The 25,316-nt window shown below is 41.0% G+C and overlaps 1 protein-coding gene across 1 annotated transcript in view; it reads left to right on the forward strand.

Annotated features, from left to right (window-relative positions):
- Positions 1-25,316, forward strand: part of SETBP1 (SET binding protein 1) — a 151,262-nt gene that overhangs the window by 10,196 nt on the left and 115,750 nt on the right. Inside the window, 1 exon segment of the mRNA XM_075840616.1 lies at positions 6,884-7,503. Within this exon segment, the coding sequence (XP_075696731.1) occupies positions 7,018-7,503 (486 nt within the window). The 5' untranslated portion in view covers positions 6,884-7,017.

Below are 25,316 nucleotides of genomic sequence, written 5' to 3' on the forward strand. Positions count from 1 at the left end.
CTTGAGAAACTAAGCCCTTCTTGTACATTAAAACAGTCCTAACTAATATAATACTGCCCCCTGTTATCAATAATATATCTGCTATAATACTGCCCCTGTAAACCCAAAATAACTACTGTAATACTGCCCCCTATGTACAAGAATATAACTACTATAATACTGCCCCCTATGTACGAGAATATAACTACTATAATACTGCCCCCTATGTACGAGAATATAACTACTATAATACTGCCCCCTATGTACGAGAATATAACTACTATAATACTGCCCCCTATGTACGAGAATATAACTACTATAATACTGCCCCCTATGTACGAGAATATAACTACTATAATACTGCCCCCTATGTACGAGAATATAACTACTATAATACTGCCCCCTATGTACAAGAATATAACTACTATATACTGCCCCCTATGTACAAGAATATAACTACTATAATACTGCCCCCTATGTACGAGAATATAACTACTATAATACTGCCCCCTATGTACAAGAATAGAGCTGCAATAATACTGACCCCTGTGGGGGAATTCCTCAAAATACATGTCAAGTACAGATTTCTGATGATTTGTTTAGTACAGCTCTGACAATTATGAAGTAGTACAGGCAATTATTTATATTGAGGGTCTGAATTTCTTCAGTCTAAATTCTCTTAAAAAATCCTCTACAGTACGAAAAGACTAAACTTTCCCTGTTACATTCACAGAACCAACATTCCCTGATGTTTGCATAATTGTCATAACTCATTGCACCCATGTGCTCACAAAGTACATACATCTTTCTTAAAAGCATTATCCGTATCTGCCAGCGCTGCTGCGTTGTTGACTTGGGGTAAGTGCTCTTCAGGCTTCAGTTTTCTTCAGACATTGCCACAAAACAGGAACACCATGGTCAATGTGCACGTGTGTTTTCAGGCAAGATATTATTATTACGCAGTTACTAGAAAGTTATAGGAGAAAGGTTGTGTGATCAAGTTTCCCTGGTCTTAGGATACGAACTGGGAAGATGAATTCGATGAGCGTTTTCTTCTAAGGCCCCATGCACACAACTGTATTTTTCATCCGTAATTACAAACCATTCATTTCTATGGGCTACAGACACCTTTCCCGTTTTTTTATGAATGGCTGTCCGTGCCATAGTAATGATAGAACATTGTCCTTTTTTTGCCCGTAATTACGGCCCGGACTCCCCATAGAAATCTATGGGCACTTCCTTAATTACGGACGGCTATGCATGTGCTATGCGACGCCAGGGGATTACCCAAGATTCCTCCCTGTGTTTTTTGCAGATCCGTAAATATGAACGCAGTACGGATATACTACGGAAAGTATTTATGGACACCGTTCCTCCCATGCAAAACTGTTTTAAAGCCACTATTGGTTGTTGCGATTAAAGTTCTATTGTTTTTGTACCAGTAATCTTGACCATTATTTATATACTATTGCTGGGTAGATTCTGATGTATCAAAGAATACAATCCTAATGGAGGCCATACCCTTAAGATACGAATAAAGGGTCGAATAAACGCTGCCCCCATAAATATTAGTCTATTAGTTGATCCCATCAGCTTTAAGCAGCTTATCTCCCAGAGGAATCGAAGATTGGTTGGGGCATACCCCACCTGTGCGAACCCCCCTTCTTATGGTCTGACACTGCTTCTCCTGCTGCTCTATCTTATGGTGGTCTCCACTTCTCACATACCCCCAGACCTGAGAACAGGCAGGGTGGAGGAGTAGGTATACTTCCTTCCTCACAATGCACTTTCCAAGTCATCCCCCCCCCCCGTACCCTCACTCACATTCCCCTCCTTTGAAGTCCACACCCTCAGACTCTTTCACCCTTTTCCCCTCAGAGTGGCAGTTTTCTACCGCCCCCCCAGGCTCACCCTGCCAATTCCTGGGTTGTCCTACCATCCCCAGGTATATGTAGGCTTAGTCCCAGTTCTGGGTGTATGTGCAGCATAGGTTTCCCACCTCATGAGGTGGCCTTGTCGTGGCAGCTGGGCTCACACAATTTGATCAAAAATGTGCGCTAAGAACCTCCCTATTTGTAAGTAGATTTAGCAGTAATGCATATTTATTTATATTTAGTGGCTCAGGTGGCATTAGTGTTTGCAGTGTGCTGTCGCCATTTTGTTGTGTGCTCTATATAGATAGATAGAGATATAGGTGTGTCTTCGGTATCCTGGAAGAACAGATCTCTCTCTCTCTCTCTCTCTCTCTCTCTCTCTCTCTCTCTCTCTCTCTCTCTCTCTCTCTCTCTCTCTCTCTCTCTCTCTCTCTCTCTCTCTCTCTCTCTCTCTCTCTCTCTCTTCTCTCTCTCTCTCTCTCTCTCTCTCTCTCTCCTCTCTCTCTCTCTCTCTCTCTCTCTCTCTCTCTCTCTCTCTCTCTCTCTCTCTCTCTCTCTCTCTCTCTCTCTCTCTCTCTCTCTCTCTCTCTCTCTCTCTCTCTCTCTCTCTCTCTCTCTCTCTCTCTCTCTCTCTCTCTCTCTCTCCATGAAATAGGACACACAGACCATAAGGCCCCTCCCCCTTGGTAAAGCCACACCCATCAGCCATTTACCAGTTGAAAATTGAAGAGATCAACAGGAAATCAGCCCATGATTTCTGCAAGAATATTTGTATAAGGATTATGTAGAAAATCCTACAGACTGACAAACACTCTGGGCAAATAGGTCTCCTGTTTAGTTATATCATTTCTTTCTAAGTTTATGTGTTCCTTTAAGGCTTCTACTAAACAGAGACATGTGGTTGGGACGGCTGTAATATTGCAGTCCAGTTGTAATTGGCTGAAGCCTACATGCCACCTAGTATTACAGTAGTCACTTGGCTTAGTATGCAGACCTAAGGTGCCATGTAACAAGGGCGTGAAGAGACAACTTGAATAGGAATGGAGTTTTTTTTAAAATAAATGTCACATATGTTCATTAGTAACAACTGGAAGCGAGAACCTTGTCAGAACCCGTCTATTTCGGCAGCTCCTCAGGGCTTGAGTTTCCTCGGTGAAGCTGCACTTATGTGCAAAATGCTTTCACTCATATCTGCGGTCAGATTGAGTGTCGGTCGGTGTCGTAATTCTAAATGACAGCGTTTATACTTCACCAAGGGAAATCTATCGTCTGCTGTTTTATTACCCCCTGAAGCTTATTAACCACGTTTGCTATAAATCCTGTGATGTATGTGGAGATATGTACATTTATCTGCATTAATAAACCCTTTACTGTAATATTGCCAGCCTGGCAGCAGTTTGTCCTTGCGATTCTGGAGGAACGCCTTGTCTCAACTCGCATCCAGAGTAATAAATAAAGATAACAAATTATAAATGGAAAAAATATTAGTCCTTGCCGCATTGTGTATTAAAGAAATGATCCTGTAAGGTACTGAAGAGGTTTAAAGAAATAATAGGTTCCGTAAAGGAATTTGCCGAGGCTTGAGGGTCACCCAAGAAAGAAACCCCATTGAGGGTTTTCAGCAAAACTCCAGTAAAGGGTTTCTGCAGCTTTGCAAATTTGGTGGAATTCGACCCCCTGCATCTCCATCAAATACAACCCATACTAGTATGTTTTTACTGCATAGGTAATATCAGACTTCCTTGTTCAGTCTCGGACCGGGGCACCTCAAATGGTTCTGAGGGCCCTACGTCCCGTTTTACAGAACATGTCCGTTCTCATAAACTTTGTCAAACAGGGCATTTTGTCAGTAAGGACTCAAGGGCGATTCGACAATAAACGCAAAAAAGTGATAACTTTGGAGAAGGTAATTTGAAATTTGTTTATCTGATGGTGGTGGCCTTCTTCAGGACCTCAAGAAACCGGTTGTTGCAGGGCTCTCTTCTGTCAGAACCTGGGTCCTCTGGTGGACCAGTATGATTCCGTTCACATCAGAATTATACTGGGTTATGGGAAATCACTAATGGGTGTTGGAGTAGGGAGGTGTCTGAGGCCTGCTCATAGTGAGACACCAAAAAGAAGCAATCGTTTTTGTATAGATATAGTATAATAGTATTCATCCTCAGCTGGGCCCACCGGACTTCTCCAGGAATACTAGAGAACATTTATCACCAGACAAATTTGGGCGCATTTTATGACCCATTCTTGGTGCGAAAACGTATATTGCCCCATTGAATGTATCTCCCTTTAGTGATCGGAGTGATCAAAAAATTCCTAGTACTATATGCAATTGTGGACAAATGAGCCCTCGCTGTGCGTTTTACTGGCCGATGGGACTCGCATTATGTCTTTATGTTGCTTAAGCTTGCTTTCACTTAAAAGCGTATCCCATAATATAACATTTTGTTCATAAAAATGAAACTCCGGATGATCCCCTTAAACATTAGTGAACATCTTGTGAGGAGCTACATTCCCAGCTTTAGGGGGAGAGGGGGACATGCACGCACGCAGTGGATTTTCCATGGCATTTCCACAGCAAAATTGGATTTCACCCATTCTACGTTGAAAAGGTGAAATCCACAGCGAATGACCAGAACGAGCACGTTGTAGATTTCAAAATCCGGAGCATCCTCTGATTTCCGTGTGAAAAATATTAAGCACTATGTAGTTGAATTATTTTTTTTTAAGAAATCTCATGCGCTTGTCTGCAACAGTCTTCTGCTGTATATTTTTTTTTACCGCAAATTCAGACGGAAAATCCGCAATAAATTCTCTATGTGTGCAGGGGGCTTTCATTTGCATCTTTTAGCCTAGAGTATTGAGAACGAGGAGTATCCCATTGATTTCTGCTATTCAGGCCAATGACCCATAATCCACCGGTGTCTGCGTAGTAAGAGGGCAGTGATTTATGTTGCACCTGCTTTAAAAAGAGGTGACTTTAGGCTACTACTCAACTGAACCTGAAACCTTGCTTTAATCCTGTGTGAAAAGGTAGAATCTAGTTTTATAAATGGTCATAAAAGTTAAAAATAGAAAATGGTTTATAAGAAGATGACAGACCTCTTTTTGATAAATATATGCCCCCCTGGAAGGTCTTACCTATTGATGTGAGTTAGCCTCGATTGTATATATTAATTTGGAACCTTACAGCCCCTCTATGGACAATAATGTATCTACTATAATACTCCCCCCTTATGGACAAAAACAGAATTATAGAAATATTGTCCCCTATGGGCAAGAAGGGGGTGCAGAGGTAGCAGTCGCACCTGGTACTTCATGGGCAGAATGGCCCTTCTGTCATGTAAGAAGACACCAGTATGATAAATGCAAGATAGTAGGTCCTGTTAGTTTTTGCATTGGGACCCAGAGTTCTTGGGTGGATCTTGCTGATTTATGAAAGATCCACCAGCAATCTAATGTCTATAAAGACTTACATACCAGCAGGTGAGGGCTGCCATGGTGGGTAACAAAGTTTCCATGTGCTTTTTTTGTGGGTAGATTTCCTGGCCGGTGACGAGCGACGATGTTGGTTGGCCGATCATCTGTCCGTGTAATAGGTCCTTTATTCTTGCGGTGTAACTGCCTCCATTTATTAGTAATGCCTTGTTTACGTGCACCTATATGTCTATTTTTACTTTGTTGTCTTTCTGTGTGTGTTCTTTTGAGTGATCAGGTAATTTATATGCAGTGATAACATCTTTAAAACAGGTTTTCACAGATCAGAGAAACTATAGAAAACCAATTTCTAGGAAATGTTTGTCTTGATTCAATGTAAAGAAGGTGGCTCACGAACGCCCTACAACTTCCTCACATCTGTGCACTTGGCAGAGTCAGACTATGGGGCTTATAGCTTTTATCAACTCCTTGGACTATCAATCCAACTTCTGTGTAGAAGCAAGACAATGATGAAATGACTCGTTGTTCTTCTTACAGACATTAATAAACTACTTGATTGAAAAGTAAATACTCGTAGTAACTTGTAGCTCTGAACTCATTCTAAATGTTTCAGAAACTGCAGAGAAGATGGAAGGAATGTTTCAGCCATGTTCTCCTTGGCATGTGGTCTTTTTACTGTTCATTTACAATCTGGTCAGGTCAAGATTCCTTTGGTAGCTCTCCTTCATTGTTTGACTTGGCAAGTTTCTTAGTTATTTGACTTTTCTGAAAAAATGTAGATTTTTCAGAATTTTTAATTGTTTTGTGTATTTATTATGTTTTGGAAATTCAGAGAAATCCCTGAAAATTTTCTTGCTTGACATTTTGCCAGTAGACAAATTTTGTAGTCGTAGTCGATTTAAAAGGAGTCTGTCTCCGTTTTTCTTTGCCCCCAAGCTGCTTACACCATTGGCCTGATATTGTGAAAAGCATTACCCACGTACATTTATTTAGACGTCTTGAATCTTTCAATATGGCAAAAATCTTTTTGTGCCTGATTAGCATACGACACGTGAAGGCATTAAAGTCCTGCAGTTTTACTTCTAACGCTTCCCCATTCCCTCAACCAAGCTGCTGCATCAACTGGCCATTCATCCAAATTGCTTGCACTATGGGGTCATCCTGCGCATGTGCCAATCTCTATCCCTTGTCCTTTGCTCTCTTCGGATCCTGACTGCGCAGTGCAGGTGTGGGATTTAGATTAAACGGTGTCTGATGCAGCATATTGGCTGACAGAACATTGGAGGTATTAGAAGTGGATTTAGAGTGACTACCAAGATGAGACACCAGAGGTATCTAGTGAAGTGTAGGATTACACTTAATCATGGAACATGGCTGATCTGAAAGTTTAATACATATGGTGCCAAGCAAGGCCCCACAGATTGAAGCCAAGATCGGGTGTTAGAAATGTAATGTGTATAAGTGGCTTCCTTCTAGTGAGTAATTAGGAATTTCAATGAGGTGTATAAATGGGAATGATGGGTAAATATTGTTTCAGTGAGTGAAATTTTAAGATTCTGTTCACTGAATATTTTTCTTTATTTTTTTTTCTTCAGGTTTCAAGTTTTCTCTCGCCATTGCTGATTTTGGACTCTAAGGCGATCATTGATATACTGCTACTTCTATAGGCTGTTTTGTCAGTCCAACACCAATATACTTTGGTCAAAGTTAGTGGACTGTTGGATTTGCCATGGAGCAACGTGAAAACGTAAGCAGCAGCCGACAACGGTGTTGTGAGACCGACTTCTTGCCGTCTGTTTCTTCTGTGAAAACATCGACATCTGGCTCTACTGGTGGTGATAACACCTTGAAGCCAGCACCTGGGGCCACTAAGACTGGACCTGGTAATGGAGAATCGATGGAAGAGGAGGATGAACTAGGATCCGGCAGAGATGTGGATTCAAACTCAAACGCGGACAGCGAGAAATGGGTGACAGGAGATGGTTTGGAAGAACAAGAGTTTTCTATCAAGGAGGCCAATTTTACCGAGGGAAGTCTAAAACTTAAGATTCAGACCACCAAGAGAGCAAAGAAGCCTCCGAAAAACTTGGAGAACTATATTTGCCCCCCAGAGATTAAAATTACTATAAAGCAAACGGGAGAGCAGAAACTCTCCAAGTCTGCGAAAAATAGCAAAGCTGCAAAGGAAGATGAGCGAGCTCATATAAAAAAGAAGGTAAGAAAATAAGATCATACACAGTCACTGTTCAGTTGTAGCCTTTCTAACATATTCTAGGTTTTTTTTTACAGTACACTTTGCTGGACCTCACATTATACAAGTAGGTAAATATTGTAGAAGTGACCCATAGAGCCATGGGGCAGGAGGTCCCAAATTATATTGGCATCATCCCTTTCCCCATGGTTAGTCTGAAACGGAGCAAGGTTCCTCTATCCATCATCATAGAGAACTTGGCAAGCAATTTTAGAAATTGTCCGGCTCAAGCTCCTCATTTCTCCTACAAGTAGTGGAAAGAGGTTTACCCCCTCTTCCCTCTCCTCGAAGAAGAAATTAGCAGCTTGAGGCAACGAATGGGTCATTCCAATAGAGGCCTCTCTGCTTAGCTCATATAGACTTTATCGTCATCACAGTTACCTCTAGTCCATGAAAGAGTAGGAAATTATGACTTTTCTATATAGAGCAGTAGCTACAGTCTTGTAGGCAGTATATTTCATTGGCTGGATTTGAAAGTAGCACATGATGGATGTGTCGTTCTTTGTACACAAACCACTAGTGTGTGACCCAGATCATTTGTTTGTTGGGGAGGAGGTTTTACATTGCTTCACTCCTGAAACAATGGTGAAGTATTAATTATTACGTATACTGTTATTCTAATAACCGGTTTTCTTTGTCTTCTTAACCAATAAAAGTGAATAATTGGTTGCCATTGGTTACATTACAGTTCCTCTTACTCCAGCTGACTTAAGTCTTAAAAACCAAAAATTTACCTTTTCGCTTTTTTATGAAGGTCTTCTAGCTGGACTTGTTGACTTTATAACTAGCTTGTTAAAGGTCACAAATTTAATGCAATACAAGAACAAGATTCCTGGTGTTATGATATCACTATCCCAAATGGGCCAGTTCAAATGGTCGTAGATCACCCACCCCATGGTCCTACTCTCATCGAAGTTTAGTTCAGTACCTTGGTGTTGCGACTGTTTTCGTCCATTTGAAACTGGCCTAAATTGGGGATGGACAAAATATTGTAGACTTTGGGAACCACTTAGAACAGTTCAGAAGCAAATGTGACTTTTTTTTATATATATATATATATATATATATATATATATACTTCATTAACCAGAACCTACATAGACCTCAACAGAAAACAACCCCAAAGTTTGGTACTAGCAGCACATTTTGAGTTGCTTTGGCCACCTGGTTCCTGCATTAGTCTATCTCTGGCTGAAAGAGCTAAAAATTGTAGAATCCCCTTCAACTATCATTTCACATTTTATGTATAGATGTACATAAAACAGTGGGCGCAAAGGTCGTCTTACACGGCCCACCGTGGGCCGATCAATGGGAAAGCTTGTTAATCAGCACTCGTTTGCTCCTTTCACAAAGAGCTAGTATGGGATGAGCGCTCGTTACTCTGAGTAGTGAGGTGTGCTGCCGACAATGATAACTTCTTCGGCATTAAAACTATACAATCAGCCGACGAACGAGCGATTTCTCGTTCATCGTACAGGGCAATTATCGGGAGTAAGCATTCTGGGAACACTAGTTTAAACGATAATTGTCCCGTGTAAAAGGGCCCTTAGTTATAGGTTTTCCTACATAATCAAGATGCAGAGTCTCAGAAAGCAATTCGCAAGCTCTAGAGGAGAATTAGGAGATATGAGCTCAGCAGCCTGCAGAATTATGATTACAGCACTGGAAAAGACTGGGCTTCATTATTGTATAGCACGTTATTATGTTTGTCAAATAAACACTACTGCTGTTAATAAAATTAGGACGATGAATAATGAAAATGGAACGGCATGTGTTTTGTGGTGTGAACATGGCATTCGTGAGATGGTTAGTTGTTGTTTGCATGTGTTGAAGACTGTGCAGGGATCTGCTAAGTTCTCAGGGCTCATGCTGAAGTTGTAACAATTGGTTTGCAAACTAGAGAAATGGATTTTGTTCCCTGCTGATATTTTAAAGCACATTTCTCGGCTAATGTTTACATATGGCTCAGTGGCATGGATTGTGCTGTATCGATGCAAATAACACCAGGTGGTAAACCACAGAAAGTTTGAAAGTTATTTAAATATCAGCATGGTGGTGGACAGAACATGGCAGTACCCACCACTCTGTATGATTGGGTGTTATCGGCATTAACTGGTGTCACGAATGAAAGGTAGAAGCTGTATTTGATGGTCCTGGATTACCGACCACCATTACTGATGAAAAATAAGATGCAAATTAAGTCTTGATATAAAACCTAGAGGTATTCTTTTTGATGTCTGGGATCTCTAAGGAGCACAATAATTTTTTTTGCCTTCTTCCTTTATGGATGTAATACGTAACCACCTTCGCAGGGGCATTGAAGACAACCCTATTTTAGTAAAAATTGGTCTTCAATACGGGAGTAACCTTACATTGAGTTATGAAAATGCATGGAGGGAATGGCATCGAAGCTGTCAACATCATTCCCATAGTGTCATGTGTTTCATAACTTAAAAGCAGGCTAACGGTTAAAGCCAACAAGAAGAAGCGGTGGCCTATCAGTAGATTTTACAATAAAAATGGGCACTCTTGCCACAGGGTTATGCAAGGGGTCCAGCAACATTAGACAAAAGCAGTAGTAGATACAATGGTGTAGTAAATCTGAATTTCTAATTTAACCCCTTAAGGACGCAGCCTAGTTTGGGCCTTAAGGCTCAGAGCCCATTTTTCAAATCTGACATATTTCACTTTATGTGGTAATAACGTCGGAATGCTTAAACCTATCCAAGCGATTCTGAGATTGTTTTCTCGTGACACTTTGGGCTTCATGTTCGTGGTAAAATTTGGTCGATATATTCAGTCTTTATTTGTGAAAAATTGCAAAATTTAGAGAAAATTTACAAAAAATAGCATTTTTCAGAATTTAAATGCATCTGCTTGTAAAACAGACGGTTATACCACCCAAAATAGTTACTAGTTCACATTTCCCATATGTCTACTTTAGATTGGCATCGTTTTTTGAACATTATTTTATTTTTCTTGGACGTTACAAGGTTTAGAACATAAACAACAATTTCTCATATTCTTAAGAAAATTTCAAAAGCCTTTTTTTGAAGGTGCCAGTTCAGTTCTGAAGTGGATTTGAGGGGCCTATGTATTAGAAACCCCCATAAAACACCCCATTTTAAAAACTAGACCCCTCAAAGTATTCAAAACAGCATATAGAAAGTTTTTTAACCCTTCAGGCATTTCACAGGAATTAAAGCAAAGTGGAAATGAAATTTGCAAATTTCATTTTTTCTGCTGAATTTCAATTTTATTCAATTTTTTTTAGTAACAGAGAAGGTTTTACCAGAGAAACACTACTAAATATGTATTGTCCAGATTCTGCAGTTTTTAGAAATGTCCCACATGTGTCTCTAGTGCGCTCGTGGACTAAAACACAAGCCCTAGAAGCAAAGAAGCACCTAGTGCATTTTGAGGCCTCTTTTTTATTAGAATATATTTTAGGCAGCATGCCAGGTTTGAAGAGGCGTTGAGGTATCAAAACAATGGAAACCCACCAGAAGTGACCCCATTTTGGAAATTACACCCCTCAAGGAATTCATTTATGGTTTTTGTTATCATTTTGACCGCACAGTTTTTTCACAGCACCTATTTGAATTGGGCTGTGAAATGAAAAAAATGATATTTTTTCCAATAAAATGTCATTTTTGATCAAATTTTCTTATTTTCACAGGGAACAACATACCCCATTTTGTTGCCCAATTTGTCCTTAGTGCGGCAATACCCCATTTGTGGTGATAAACTGCCGTTTGGGCCCATGGGAGGGCTCAGAAGGAAAGGAGCGCTATGTGTTTGTTGGAGTCCAGATTTTGCTGGATTGGTTTTCGGGTGCCATGTCGCATTTGCAGAGCCCCAGAGGTATCAAAGCAATGGAAACCCACCAGAAGTGACCCCATTTTGGAAACTACACCCCTCAAGGAATTCATTTATGGTTTTTGTTATCATTTTGACCGCACAGGTTTTTCACAGCACCTATTTGAATTGGGCTGTGAAATGAAAAAAATTATATTTTTTCCAATAAGATGTCATTTTTGATCAAAATTTCTTATTTTCACAAGGAACAACATACCCCATTTTGTTGCCCAATTTGTCCTTAGTGCGGCAATACCCCATTTGTGGTGATAAACTGCCGTTTGGGCCCATGGGAGGGCTCAGACGGAAAGGAGCGCTATGTGTTTGTTGGAGTCCAGATTTTGCTGGATTGGTTTTCGGGTGCCATGTTGCATTTGCAGAGCCCCAGAGGTATCAAAGCAATGGAAACCCACCAGAAGTGACCCCATTTTGGAAACTACACCCCTCAAGGAATTCATTTATGGTTTTTGTTATCATTTTGACCGCACAGTTTTTTCACAGCACCTATTTGAATTGGGCTGTGAAATGAAAAAAATGATATTTTTTCCAATAAGATGTCATTTTTGATCAAAATTTCTTATTTTCACAAGGAACAACATACCCCATTTTGTTGCCCAATTTGTCCTTAGTGCGGCAATACCCCACTTGTGGTGATAAACTGCCCTTTGGGCCCATGGGAGGGCTCAGAAGGAAAGGACCACCATTTGGCCTACTGGAGCTTTTCTGGTGCTAAGTCATGTGTGCAGAAGCCCCTGAGGTACCAGTACAGTTGAAACCCCCGAGAAGTGACCCCATTTTAAAAACTACACCCCTTAAGACATTCATCTAGAGGTGTAGTGAGCATTTTGACCCCACAGGTACTGTGTAAAAGATAATGCGCAGCAGATGGTGCAGTGTGAGATTTGCAATTTTATATATGTATATGCCATTTCAGTGTCCAATATAGTGTGCCCAGCATGCGCCACCGGAGATATACACCCCTTAAATTGTAATGTGGGTTCTCCTGGGTACGACAATGCCCTACATGTGGCTGTTATCAGCTGCCTGGGCATACGGCAGGGCTCAGAAGGGAAAGATGAGGGGGGTAAGCTGTGCGGAGTGCATCACGGTAAATTAAAAATCAAGGGATGTATGATACATTTTAAAACAATCTTTTATACAGAGCCCTGGTTTTTCGGGACACGTGTCACATTGGTATATTGTGTTCTTCCTTATCCCCCTCTTATAGCAGACTCTGCACCTCTTTTGACTCTTTCCCTTTCCACCGGTTTGGGGACCTTCTCCTGGAAAGTGTTGCCCTGGTACGATGCGTGTGGCCTCGCTTCCAGAAGTACTGGGTGCCCCCCCTTCCTGGTCCCTAAAGATTAGATCTTGAAATTCCAGGAAAGTTCCCCTCTGGCCTGCACATCGACGTAGCACATACGCATTGTACAAAGCCATCTGTATGATGTGCCCGGCCAGCTTCTTATACCACACCGCATGGCGCTGTAGGGCTTCAGGACTTGATTTGACAAGTCCATCCCTCCCATGTACCTATTGTAGTCCAGGATGCAGTCTGGTTTGGGGGTGGCCTTTCCTTCATATATCCTAAACCTGTAGGTATACCCTGATGCACTCTCGCACAGCTTATACATCTTCACGCCATACCTTGCCCTCTTACCTGGCAGGTACTGGCGGAATTGAACCCTCCCTTTAAAATGTACCAGGGACTCATCAATAGAAAAACACTTCTCGGGGGTGTATGCTTGGGAAAACCGGGCACTGGAACGGTCTAATAGGGGTCTCCGTTTATACAAACGGTCAAAACTGGGGTCATCTCGGAGTGGGCACGGCTCATTATCAGTATAATGTAAGAAGCGAAGTATTGCCTCATTTATTTATTTTTTTAGGTTCCAGTTCATTTCTGAAGTTGCTTTGAGGGGCCCATATATTAGAAACCCCTATCAAACACCCCATTTTAGAAACTAGACCCCTCAAAGTATTCACAACAGCATTTAGAAAGTTTATGAACCCTTTAGGTGTTTCACAGAAATTTAGAGCAAAGTAGAGGTGAAATTTACTCTTTTTATACCATTTTTTTTATAACACAAAAGGATTTATCAGAGAAACGCAACTTAATACGTATTGCCCAGATTCTGCAGTTTAGAGAAATATCCCACATGTGGCCCTAGTGCGGTAATGGACTGAAGCACCGGCCTCCGAAGCAAAGGAGCACCTAGCGGATTTTGAGCCCTCTTTTTTATTAGGCACCATGTCCGGTTTGAAGAGGTCTTGTGGTGCCAAAACATTGGAAACCCCCCAAAAGTGACCCCAATTTGGAAACTAGACCCCTTGAGGAATCCATTGTAGTTTTCTTGGGGTGCATGCGGCTTTTTGATCAGTTTTTATTCCATTTTTAGGTGGCGTGGTGACTAATAAACAGCAATTCTACTATTGTTTTTGTATACTTTTTTTTTTACAGCGTTCACCGTGCGCTATAAATGATATATTAACTTTATTCTGCGGGGCGATACGATTACGGCGATACCAGATGTTTATAGTTTTTTTTTATGTCTTATGGCGTTTGCACAATAAAATACGTTTTGTAAACAATCATTCACTTTTTGTGTTACCTTATTCTAAGAGCCAGAACTTTTTTATTTTTCAATCAATAAAGCCGTGCGAGGACTTATTTTTTGCGTAACGAACTGTATTTTCCATCAGTACCATTTTTAGGTACATGCGACTTTTTGATCTCTTTTTATTCCATTTTTTGGGAGGTGAAGTGACCAAACAATTGTGATTGTGGTACGGTTTATTAATATTTTTTTTTACGGCGTTCACCGTGCGGGATAAATAACAAAATAATTTTGTAGTTCAGGCCGTTACGGACGCGGCGATACCAATTATGTATAGTTTATTTGTTTGTTTATATATTTTTATTAATAATAAAGGACTGATAAGGGAAAAAGTGGGACTTTTACTTTTATTACTTTTAAAACTTTTATTTTCTTATTTTTACACAACTTTTTTTAACTTTTTTTTTACTTTATTACTTTGTCCCACTAGGGGACTTGAGGGCAGGAGGCCCTGATCGCTATTCTAATACACTGCACTACATGCGTAGTGCAGTGTATTAGAACTGTCAGCTACTCACTGACAGCAAGCATAGTGGGTCCTGACGTTGTCAGGACCCACTAGGCTTCCGTCTATGGCATAGCCGGACGCCATTGTTTGGTGTCCGGTTGCCATAGTCACCATCGCCGGCCGCTATCGCGTAGCAGGCCGGCGATGGCAGCTTAACCCCTAAAAAGCCGCGATCTCTATAGAACGCGGCTTTTAAGGGGTTAATCAGCGGGGACACAGCGATCGGTCCCCGCTGTAGGAGCTGTGACAGCTGCTGAACAAGACAGCAGCGTCACAGCTCCTGTATGTGTCGGGAGGACGGCCGAAACGGCCGTTACTCCCGTGACGTACTATTACGGCATGGAGCGCGAACGATACAGCTGCCATGACGTAATAGTACGTCAAGGAGCGGGAAGGGGTTAAGGGGGGGGGTGTCCGAGAGTTAAAAGAATTTTTAATAAAATAAATTGCACATTACCCATCTGTGTTATCCCCTGCCGCTCCAGTCCTGAAGCTTTGTGTACATGTCCGCATGGATAACAGTCCCACACTGGGCGCAGCGGTGATGCCAGTAGGTACAGCATGTGAATGATGCAGTCAGTGATGGGCTATAGCAGCCAAAATGCCGGTAAGGCATATGATTGCTGCCTGCATATATAACAAAAATGTCGGGGGACCAAGGGAGCATCGGGGCTAGAGCGGGAACTGACAGATGACAGGAATGTGTAATTTGTTATTTTATTACATAGGCTTAGACCAGATATTTTTTTTCCCCAGCTTTTGGAACACCCTTTAATAATTTGTGCACCATGATAGGAGTTATGTTACTGGCAGGCCTCTAAAAAGCACTGGTAACACTAACATCGTCCTTTGCAGATATCGCCTTTTGCAGTATGTGGTTTTTTGTGTTTTTTATTCATGGCCTGTGTCGGGTATTGCAGCTCAGCCCCATTCAAGTGAACACAAGGACAAGAGTTGGACTGTTTCTGAAAAAAACCAAAAACAACTAGTAGTCTTTATAAAACCCCTTTTAAGAGCTTTCTATCCTGAACACGATTTGCTTGGAGTCCATCTTCTGTTATATTCATGGATGATAATGGAATTCACATGTTTGGGCTGTGGATTAGTATCTGAATCTCAATGGATTTCCTCAACTTGATCTGCCAGTTCGCATGTGTTCTAAGGCAATAAGTCATAGCCATTTTGAAATTTCTCATTAATGTCTATCTTATTTCCCATCCTGCCACCCCACAGATGTTTTAATAATTGTTTTCCCTTTACACTTAGCAAGCCTTGAAATAAATGGCTATTCCACACAGTGGCGTGATGGTTCCAAAAATGTTCTTGTTAACGTCCCTCTGCTTAGAAACAGGTAGCGTGTAAATAACCACCTGTTCGATAACACTACAACATTCATCGTGACCTATCGGCCCCACCGAGTTGGGAGATCATTCCTTTCTAATGTTAGGAAATTTCAGATTGTTGTCATTGGAATTTTTTGAATGTTTTTGAGAGAAGTTTTGTTGAAAATAAAACTTGGCTTACATTATTCTTTTGGCTGGTACATTTTTCCATATTTAGGGAATTCCAGCCCCAAAGAACCCAATGCTGAGGTCCGTGAGTTCAGTACCACCTATTTTATGAGAGAAGGGTCTGTAGCTCTGTGCCTCGCACCTTTTTTGAGGAATTTTTTGATAAATGAATAGTCTTGGTTCTTCTCTGGGTTTCTGATTGTTGATGTATGGATTTTCTTTTTCCATCAGTTGACCCATTCTTCTCTGTTCTATAGATCAGCACTATGGTCTTGCAGCGTAGCGAAACTAAAACCTGCAGGCCAAGTATGTTTGCTTTCTATCTGCCAGCTACGGCCTCCCTGACCCAAAACAACGCTATGTTTAGCTGGGTGTTAATATATTACACCGATAAAGGTGCGTAGTCTCAGCACTGAGTTTTTATGTATTGGAGGAAGGTTCTTTAGACCTTTTGTGTAGAGAATGGGCCATCCTGGAATTGGGGAACCATCTGTTCTTTTTCCTCATGAGTTCTAGGAGTTAGGAAAATGTAGACCAGATCTAAGGTGTACATAATTTGGCTATATCCAAATTATTTTGGTCCCTCACAAGTGACATAAGCTACATCACCACCAGTAATACTGTAGCTACCCAATAGTTGTCAGTATTTGTAAGAATGTGAAAGCTGGGTGACTTCCTGAAAAAAAAAGTTATGAAGGAGTTGTACAGGATTGAAAAAAACATGGCTGCTTTCTTACAAAAACCACATCTTTCCACAGGTTGTGTGTGGTATTGCAGCTCGGCTCCATTCTCTTCCACCGAGCTGAGATTTAGTTGGGTAGGTTTGTAGCTGTTTGTGAAAAAAAAAAAGCAGCCGTGTTTTTCTAATTCTTTACAGCCCTTTAATGTCATCCATATTGGTTGTCACATTGGCACAAGAGGACAACACATGAACTTCAATTTGCCGTGTTTTTTTCTAGGATGCATAGCTGCTGGACATTGTGTTCCATGGTTTCTTTATTTGGAGACCTGTTTTTCCTTCAAATGTTCTGTCATTTTGTTTTATTAGGAGCCTAGTTATTCCCAGTGCATAGATGACGTACATTCTAATAATAGAACCTACGAAGGTTTCAACACATTTTCCATGCATGATTCATAACCTGAGCACATTCCATCCTCACAGACCAGATAATATAATGTTGGATCCACCCTGCTGGTTCGTATCTTCCTTTCCCTGTGTGTGCAGAGCGGCGCTTGGAGAGCGCAGGACACCATCTGCTCTACTGGATGCTGCAAAGAATCGGGAAAAATACCAATAGCTCTTTGTTGAGGACAGAAAATAAAATAAGGCCCCGTTGTATTTGTAAAGTGTGAGAGTGTCTGGTATTGTGTTTCCCCTCTCCCCCTGAGGGGAGGTTGTTTCTTTCTTTCTTCTTTAGCCTTTGATTCAATTCCCTGCCACTCTGAGAACAAGTCAGAGGTTGCAGCTGTCAGTGTCGGCTATACATGGGGAGTCTCGTAGTTTGTGAGTTGCATGTGTTAATTTAGGGAATGCAGGGATACTGACCGCTTTCCCATGTGTCAGTTATAAAAAGAACTGTCCTTTTAGGGTTTTTTTTTTCCGTCTCTACAAAACAGACCACAGGCTTTGCATGCATTTGCATTCAATATATAGTGAGTCAACGTTCAGCAACGACCCAAATATCTTTGTATGTGTAGTCAAGGCATTTAAAAAAAAAAAAAATCAAATGATAGATCTATATGGTAACCTAGTACACCCACTTTTAACTGACTATAATAATTATGAATGATCTTCTATTCCACATAATATATGTACGAGTAGTGGTTGGTCTTCATTTGCTGTTAAGTTTTGGGCTACAAAGCGAAGTTTGCCATATGATTGGCCACTGCACACAACTTTACATTTTTTTTGTCTTTTATATTGAAAGCTCGAGTCCTGCTCTTTATCAACCATATTGCAAAAAAAGTGCACAAAGGATGCTGTCTGTCGCAGCTTTTCTCCTAATGGAGAGGTCTCGCATAACCATTCCATTCCTCCGAAACATAGGCGGAGAGGATTGATGGCCCTCCCTCGCCGAAACGCAGGAAGACACAACAACACTCCTAGGCTTCTACCTGGGCTGCCACCCCTGTGTCCAACTAGGAGCCTGTATCAGGCTTGGATCCCCCCCCACTCCTCAGAAGAGGAAGGGAGGCTGGGGTTGCAGGGGAAGTCAGAACCATTATGGTCACACGTCTTTCCCCCAGACCTCAGGAGGGTCCCAAAAGGGTATCGCATCCCAGAAATCCAATGTGACAAACGTGACCTACACCCAGTGAAAAACAATATTAAATAAGTGAATGTGCGCTGTGATACAGCCTGGACATTCTCCAGATATAAAAATTCCTCATTTCCCAGCCAGAAGGATGGGAAAATAAAGGTTTGTGAAAGATAATAGTGTGCAAATGTGCCATCACTCAGTGGGATTCCACCCTCAATGAGTTCAGGCACCCCAGGGTCACCACTCCTGGGGCACTTAGCAACTCGTGCTTTCAAACTACCCGACCCATGGCATCAGTCGTGTGGTTCTCTACCCCTCCACTGCGTTCTGTCATCTCTCTACTATGGCCTTTACTCCACTAGCAGGGATGATTACTACCCTCCGATAAGAGCAGCTACTACACTCGATCTTAGCCAAAAGGCTGAGAAGCAAGAACCTGGCTAAAAAGTCCCACTCTCACCTTAGTGATCATGGTATCTCCCCTGCCAGGTAACTTTACATCACATTGGAGCAGATTTACTAGTATTGTGTAAGTTTTAGACCGCATAAACTCCGATAAGGCAGTGAGAATACGTGTCACATTTATCACAGTGGTGCACGCACTGATACTTGTGGTGCTTCTAGCTCGACCTGTTAGACACTTTTCTTTACCTTATACCACATAATAGTTGGCTTAGTTAATGCCATTTTTGGTGTATTGCATTTTAAGCCATGACACATTTCCGCTAGACCACATGACCACATGAGAAGCAAGTCCCCCCCTCATCATGCGTGTTGGAAACCGGTCTCTAAAACATGTACGCTGGAATTCTAGCTCAATTTGAATAGTCCATTTGCTCCAATGGGTCGCAACAAGTTGCAGCTCCTATGTCCTGGCATGACGGACTGTAGCTCTACATAGAAATCTAGAAATCGGGTCCACTGCATTGTTAGGTTGGTTACAACTGCCGGTCATCCAGGCAAAAAGCAGGTCATAGATTGCTATAGCGTTGGACAAAAATAAATTTTTCTCATAAATATACACTGCAAGAGCGGGATATGAAGCAGGGGAGATGAGTGATTGGCACTATGGTCCACCTTCTTAGTGGACTATGGTGGCAATATTCTGCAATGCTGTACAGAGGTTGTCCTCACTCAATGTCTCCATTGGGCTCACGATCTAAACTTGCTATGGGGTGTTGGAGGAAACCCATGCAAACACAGGGAAAATATACAAATTCTATGCTGCCCCTGGCTGGATTTGAACCCAGAACCACAGCACTGCAAGGCAACCGTGCAACACTGAGCTACTGTGCTATATTGTCTTCGATTGCTACCAAAATGCACTATCTTCCAATGATCGTGTGGCTATGGCCAGCTCGTGTGGCCCTTTTCTACTTGTGATCAGTCATGGTCGCAGCTCACAGGGTCTATACTGCCATTACCCCCCCTATGGTGTCAACTCTTTCGTAAAAAATCTGTACATGCAAATGCAGCTTAAAAAAAAAAAAAAAAAAAAAGACTACTTCATGTGTCTACTGGTTTACTCTTCTGAATTTTGTGTCTTTAGGCAGTTTACAAATTTGCGTGCAGCCATATATCTATATTTTATGGAAGTCACGCTCCACAACAAGAGTTATGTAGATGAAGTTCTGCATTCCACCTTGTTGAATGCTACATTATACAAGCTTAGAAATTAGCATACAACTGTTCAGTCCAGGACCATTTGTTGCTTTTGGCAAATAAAGACCCTTTAAATCAGATTTTTTTTTTTTCCCCCAGCCTTTCAGTTTGACTAAATCGCCTTCTATAAAAGCTGGACTTGCGTTCAAATTAGTGTATTTACATTCGAGGCATCTGCTTGGTTACATTTTATCTGGGCAGCTGATCTGGGGGATGTACAATGGTGGATATTGAATTAACTGTCATTGCATAAAAAATTAGTCAATGAAAACTACACTCAATAGGGCTTTTGTAACTGTATACGGCAGGGCTAGAAATATTATCCCGTACAAGCACATGGCTTTCCAACTGTGACTGATCACATTTGTGTCTGTGTAACAAGCTACTGACGGGCCTGAAATTCAGATGCCAACTGCTTGAGGATTCAAGGTCAACTTGACCTTGATGGGTAAAGACTTTTTAGATTTGCTTCTTCATTCTAAAGGGAAGTGTCTTTATCTGACGGGAGTAAAATTATACGTTTTAATCCAGGGTTTTTCTTTTTCACAAGAGAAAGGTGTTGTTAATTTTAACAGGCTTAGATAATTGGTTGTAGGAATCCTTGCTACTCCTGGCAATGCGTTGACGCCCAAGAACATCAGGCAATGTTTTGACTTGTTTTGTTAAAATATTAACTGAGCGCTTTATTAAAGTAGAGCGTCTATAGGAGGAAGCAGCAAATTTTTTTTTCATAATATATATATATATATATATATATATTTCATCTGATACTATGTGGTATATAATCTATAATCCATGTCTATCAGTCTCTATTTAGGAGGATGGAAAGGCAAGCTAGGACAAATACAGGGTAAGTCGTTGAAAAACTCCACAAGAGTTCATGCGTAGTAATCTTACCAATGTATAAGTTAATGTACCAACTTCTACTTTGTAACAAGAACCAAAGCGTTTGTCCAACCAAGCACAGCTGTCGATTCAAGCCGATTGAAGGATAGACTTGTTGCTAGGATTGCCCACAATACATTGTATAAATATTTGGAAATGGAATTAAAGTATTACGAGAGACCATTTGGAATCGGGTGGCTTCAATGGACTCTCTACAGACCTCCAGAACACAGACTCCTAAATAGATCACTCACTCATTTATTTATTTATTCTATGGGAGTTCACACGTTTCATCATTCGAAAAGGTGGTTTAACCCTTCTGCTTGGTATGTGTTCTCTGGAAGCCATGTTCCTGGTCTGTCCTAAGTATTTGTATATGAAGGAGGGTGATGAGCAGATAATCTAGTTCACTTAGTGCTTTGTCTAGCCTAATGTTTTTGAGACTATTTTTGTGACCTCCTCCGTACTAATAATTCAGTTCAGGGGTTTGTATCGCATCCTTACCCCTATTAGTTTCTCAGTGAATAGTTATATGAAGTCCTGATTTGTAACACTTCTACTATATTCATTGATCTACATTATCCAACTGCCCATTGAACTATAACATGCTTCCTAACAGGAGCTACAGACCAAGCTTTATTTTAAAACCTTGGAATTCTTGGCAAAGCTTTGGACTTACAAGAAACCTTTGACATGGGGTTGACCTGAAGCATTATTTCTTGTGAAGTAATGTGACATTTTAAACTATGAATTAAAGATTAGCTGATGGTGTTAGAACTTGTGCTGCAGGCAAAAGCATCATGCGACTCTGATATCTGATAAGGAGCTGCAATATAAACACGCCTGACTAGCCATTGCCTGCTGGGACGTGTTGGGATTTGTACTGTGACATTAGCTGGAGCACTATGGGTTGCCTCCCTCCGTTTTCTGTCAAGTCTAACCGAAACAAATAGTGTAGACCTTATCTGGATGTGTTAAAGAGACTGTCATCGCATTATAAGTGCCCTATCTCCTACATAAGGAGATGGGCGATATAATGTAGGTGACAGTAATGCTTTTTATTTTGAAAAACAATCTATTTTAAACCACTTTATGAGCGATTTTTAGCTTTATGCTAATGAGTTTCTTAATGCCCAAGTGGGCGTGTTTTTAAATTAGACCAAGTGGGCATTGTACAGAGGAGTGTATGACGCTGACCAATCGGCGTCATACACTTCTCTCCATTCATTTACACGTCACTAGCGATATAGTTATATCGTTATGTGCAGCCACATACACACACTATAACATTACTGCAGTGTCCTGATAATGAATATACATCACTACCAGCCTGGACATGATGTTTATTCAGAATCCTGACCTGTCTGTAGCGTCTCTGTGAGATTTACAGCAAGGCAAGTGTAATCTTGCGACATTACGATGTAACCTGTAATTTCAAACGAGATTACACTTACCTTGCTGGAATCTCACAGAAAAGATTCAGAAGTGGTCAGAATTCTGATTAAACATCACGTCCAGGCTGGTAGTGATGTATAGTCATTATCAGGACACTGTAGTAATGTTAGGGCTTGTGTATGAAGCTGCACATAGTGATATAACTATATCGCTAGTGCAGTGTAAATGAATGAAGAGTAGTGTATGACGCTGATTGGTCAGCGTCATACACTCTTACTTTAGACCAAGTGGGCGTTGTACAAACACGCCCACTTGGTCATTAAGAAACTCATTAGCATAAAGCTAAAAATCGCTCATAAAGTGGTTTATAATTGTTTTTCTAAATAAAAAGCATTACTGTCACCTACATTATAGCGCCGATCTTATATAGGAGATAGGGCACTTATAATGTGGTGACAGAGCCTCTTTAAGGTGGTTTTACGCGGGCAGATATTGCTCGTGTTTTACCACCATCAACGCGTGCTGATCCATTCACGACAGCAACCATCCTTAAGTATGGGGACGAACGTTCGTAGTAACCCCCATACATTTGCATCATGTCGACAGCACATTTCCCTGTTTTACATAGAGCTGCTGACTTGAGACCATTTTTTTGGCCGTGAAAATGATGCGATAAACCGATTCATTAACATTTGCTCATTTATCGGCTGTTCTTTGCCCCGATCAGGGCAATGATTGGGAACGAGCCTTCATACAAACACTCATTCACCCAATCGCTGACACGTATAAAAAGGCCTAACATGGCCCCACTAACAAAATCAGTGTCAGGGATTCTTATCGCACATGATTTATAGTACTGGTCTTCTCATATAGGCAGGAGTCTTTTGTGCCCCTCATGCTCCAGGGCCCAGACATGACTGCAACCTCTACACCCCTATAGTTGCACCCACTTATCATCATACCATGTATTCACTATACTGTGCATGTTATTGTGTAGTACTCTCCTCATGGGTATGAACATGCCCAGCGTTTCCCTTACCGTAATCCCCAGGGGCCCTGGCTAAGGTTCATGTGCTTTTGTGGCCTTTAAGTGATTAAAGTGGATTTGGCAAAGATCATTTTTGCTCTTCTATTCCGCAGTGGCGGTATGAAGCAGCGTACCGGTTGCTGTAAAAAAATTGTATACATTTTTGTATATACCCCAGTCTGGTGTGGGAACAAAGGGCCTTGATGTATACAGCCCTGTTCTTATATTGCTGTAGAAGTACTGTAGCATATCTAGCTGGTAGCAATAGCAGTCATATTGGTTGTTGCCCCTGCATTGAAAACCGCTAAATAGAATTTACATAGAAGGATGGATGTTTTTGGTTTTAAGTTATGGGTTGGGATGAATACTCCCCATAATATGTGATTTCTCTTTGGGCATAACCAGTGGTTTATAACATATGGTTCTCCAACTGTTTTTTAAAACATAATCTGCAGCGTGTCTGTGGCTGGTAGTCTCAAACACCTGAAAAACCCCTGGTCAAAAGTGATCTAAATTTTTCATGCATTGGGCTCATTGTGCAGCGTGAGTTTTTCTTGTTGTCTTTACAGAGCTTTGTGGTTTTCTTTGCAAAGAAAAAGCTAATTGTAAATGCAAAAAAACCTCTAAAGAACATTGTGGTCAACTTACTTCCCCTTAACTCCTCTCAGAAAAACTATAATTACTGTCTATTATGCCAACATACCACGATCGCACTTATACAGAACCAAGAAATAAAGTAGCACTTGGTTCCGACAAATTCTTACCAAGCTGTGAATGATCCCATGTGGACCTTATATACATGAATTATTTTTGCAACTTATTAAATCTTAAAATTTTACTGTAATATTCATTTCCTTGATGCAGTTTGAGTAGTTAATCTGTTTCCTGGCCAGCGTGGGAAAGTGTTGTTGGTCCCCGGTGACATGTGTATGTGTGACGGGATGTCACATCTGGTCATGTGAGATCTCACAGTTCGGGCTTAGTGTTGAAAAAGATTCCGGGACGCTGGGAAAAGTTGGTGACAAGAAGTAGCGAGTAGACCTCTGAAGTAAGTGTGGTTTTCTACTTGACAAAGTTACACATGTTTACAGCTCGGCCAAACATTACTGAGTCTTTTTTTTGTTTTTGCGAGGGGGGTGTTGCTTGGGAAAATGTATCATTAAACATGCCTAGCGTTTGGTTTGCGTGTTAGACCTTCTTTGGTTATCCTTTTTGTTTATGAGCGAGTACATTCTTTGTTTGCTAATTTTTTTTCTATTTGCGTTTTTCTTTTAATTTTAAGAGCTATCTAGATTATATAAAGAGTTAATTATTAAGTGTTACCTATTTCACTTTCTGGCGCTAGGACGGTCAGTATGAAATGACAGTCTTAAAATCCTCCAATCGTTCTTTATTATGAGATTGACTTACTAGATCACAGAACAGGAAGGGTTGTCATTGGAACTCTGGAACAGTGGAGCGGCAGGCTTTAGGCCTGCAACTTTAATCATTCCTAGCACTCATAAGAAGTTTATATTATATTTATATCCTTTAACCTTTGTGAGGCTCGTAGGTGGGTGTGTTTTGTGCAGATTGTCCATGTTCTCTAAAGGTGGTCTGTGAGTAAAATCTTAAAAGAAGAGCTGGATTTACAGAAAACAGAACACGTGATCTCAAAGATGACAATCGGTGACTCATTGTTCCCGCACTGTTGTAACACCAGGTTCTTCTGTGACCTAGCTGGTTATCATATTCAAAATAGAATCAAGCGGATGGAAATCTGCACGTGGCATACAAGGGGTGAGATTTGAGGTCTTTGGCAGATATACCTACTTGACCCGGCAAATCTGCACCTAAAGCGCTAAACAAATTGGCACATATAGAAATAAACTTAAGGCTTCTTGTCTTAAAGGGATACTAAATGTAAAGACATATCCGATGTGTCAAAGAGTGGAGTTGAAAGGGTGAAACTTTTGAAAACGAACCCTTCTATAGGTGTCTCAAGAGGAATATATTTCTCCATTCTTCCTCAGGTCAGATGGACCCCGACTGGGAGGTAGCTTTCTGAATCAG

Source organism: Rhinoderma darwinii, chromosome 1, assembly GCF_050947455.1.
Source record: "Rhinoderma darwinii isolate aRhiDar2 chromosome 1, aRhiDar2.hap1, whole genome shotgun sequence".
Taxonomy (NCBI): domain Eukaryota; kingdom Metazoa; phylum Chordata; class Amphibia; order Anura; family Rhinodermatidae; genus Rhinoderma; species Rhinoderma darwinii.